This window comes from Chaetura pelagica, unplaced genomic scaffold (assembly GCF_000747805.2).
Source record: "Chaetura pelagica isolate M959 unplaced genomic scaffold, ChaPel_1.0 scaffold592, whole genome shotgun sequence".
Lineage (NCBI taxonomy): Eukaryota > Metazoa > Chordata > Aves > Apodiformes > Apodidae > Chaetura > Chaetura pelagica.
In genome coordinates this window covers 230,469-231,439 of record NW_009952450.1, presented here as the reverse complement: position 1 = coordinate 231,439, position 971 = coordinate 230,469, and the positions used below count along the sequence as shown (strand labels likewise).

At 60.9% G+C, this 971-nt stretch overlaps 1 protein-coding gene across 1 annotated transcript in view; it reads left to right on the top strand.

Annotated features, from left to right (window-relative positions):
• LOC104398447 (transcription elongation factor A protein 3-like) overlaps nt 1-971 on the top strand; it is a gene marked incomplete at its 5' end in the record, with an annotated part of 4,995 nt that overhangs the window by 3,158 nt on the left and 866 nt on the right. The window contains one exon of the mRNA XM_010008558.1: nt 733-887. Within this exon, the coding sequence (XP_010006860.1) occupies nt 733-887 (155 nt within the window). The remainder of the gene's footprint in view (nt 1-732; nt 888-971) is intronic.

Genomic DNA, 971 nt, shown 5'->3' with positions numbered 1-971 from the left:
ATCCTGAGCAGAGAGTCCCCTGGGCTCCTGGGCACTGTGTGTCCCCCCCAAAACCCATCTGCTCAGGGACCTGCCTTCTGTGTGTCCCCCCAAACCCCTCTGCTCAGGGACCTGGGGTCTTTCATCCCAGGGGAAATAAACCCCAAACCCAGACAAGGTCTCTTTTTTGAACCTGCCCACGTCTCCTGCCAGCCCTGGTCCATCCCTTGTTCACCTCCAGCTCAAGGGTCTCCTGGATCCCAAGGACCTCAACCACCAGGACCAGCTCCACGGTGGTTCTTCCTCCTGGGTACACATCCCAAGGAGCCCTGGCCATGTGTCCTGGAGCCTGGTGTGACCCCAAAGCTGCCACCTCAGCTCATCTGCCCACGTCCCTGCAGGCAGCTGGAGGCTTTTGGACCAGCCTGGGAGGAGGAGAGTGGGCTGAGTCCTCTGCACCATCACCCACCATCCCAGCACGGGGCTTGGTGACAATCCCTGTGTCCCAACAGCCTCTGGGTGTCACAGGAGGGAAATGCAAAGTTGTTTCCCTCTCTGCATCCCAACCTCTGTGCTTCATCCCACCAAACCCAAGGAAGGGGAGATGTTTCCTAGGGAGCAAAGCCCTGCTGAGATTGGCCACCTCCACGCACACATGGCCACTGGTCCTGCTGGCAACCAGCACCAGTGATCCCACCAGAGCGGGGGTGGCATCCTCCTGCTTTGTCCCCTTGATTCCTTGATGGACCCCACGGATCTTCCAGGAGCTGAAGAGCACGGACATGAAGTATCGCAACCGGGTGAGGAGCAGGATCAGCAACCTGAAGGACCCCAAGAACCCCAGCCTGAGGAGGAACGTGCTGTGTGGGGCCATCCCCCCCAGCCTCATTGCCCGCATGACCGCCGAGGTCAGCAGGGTGGGGTGGAAAGCAGGGTGGGGGGCAAAGCAGCAGGGTTTGGGGCACAGGGCTGGGGGGGGATGGGTGAGACCC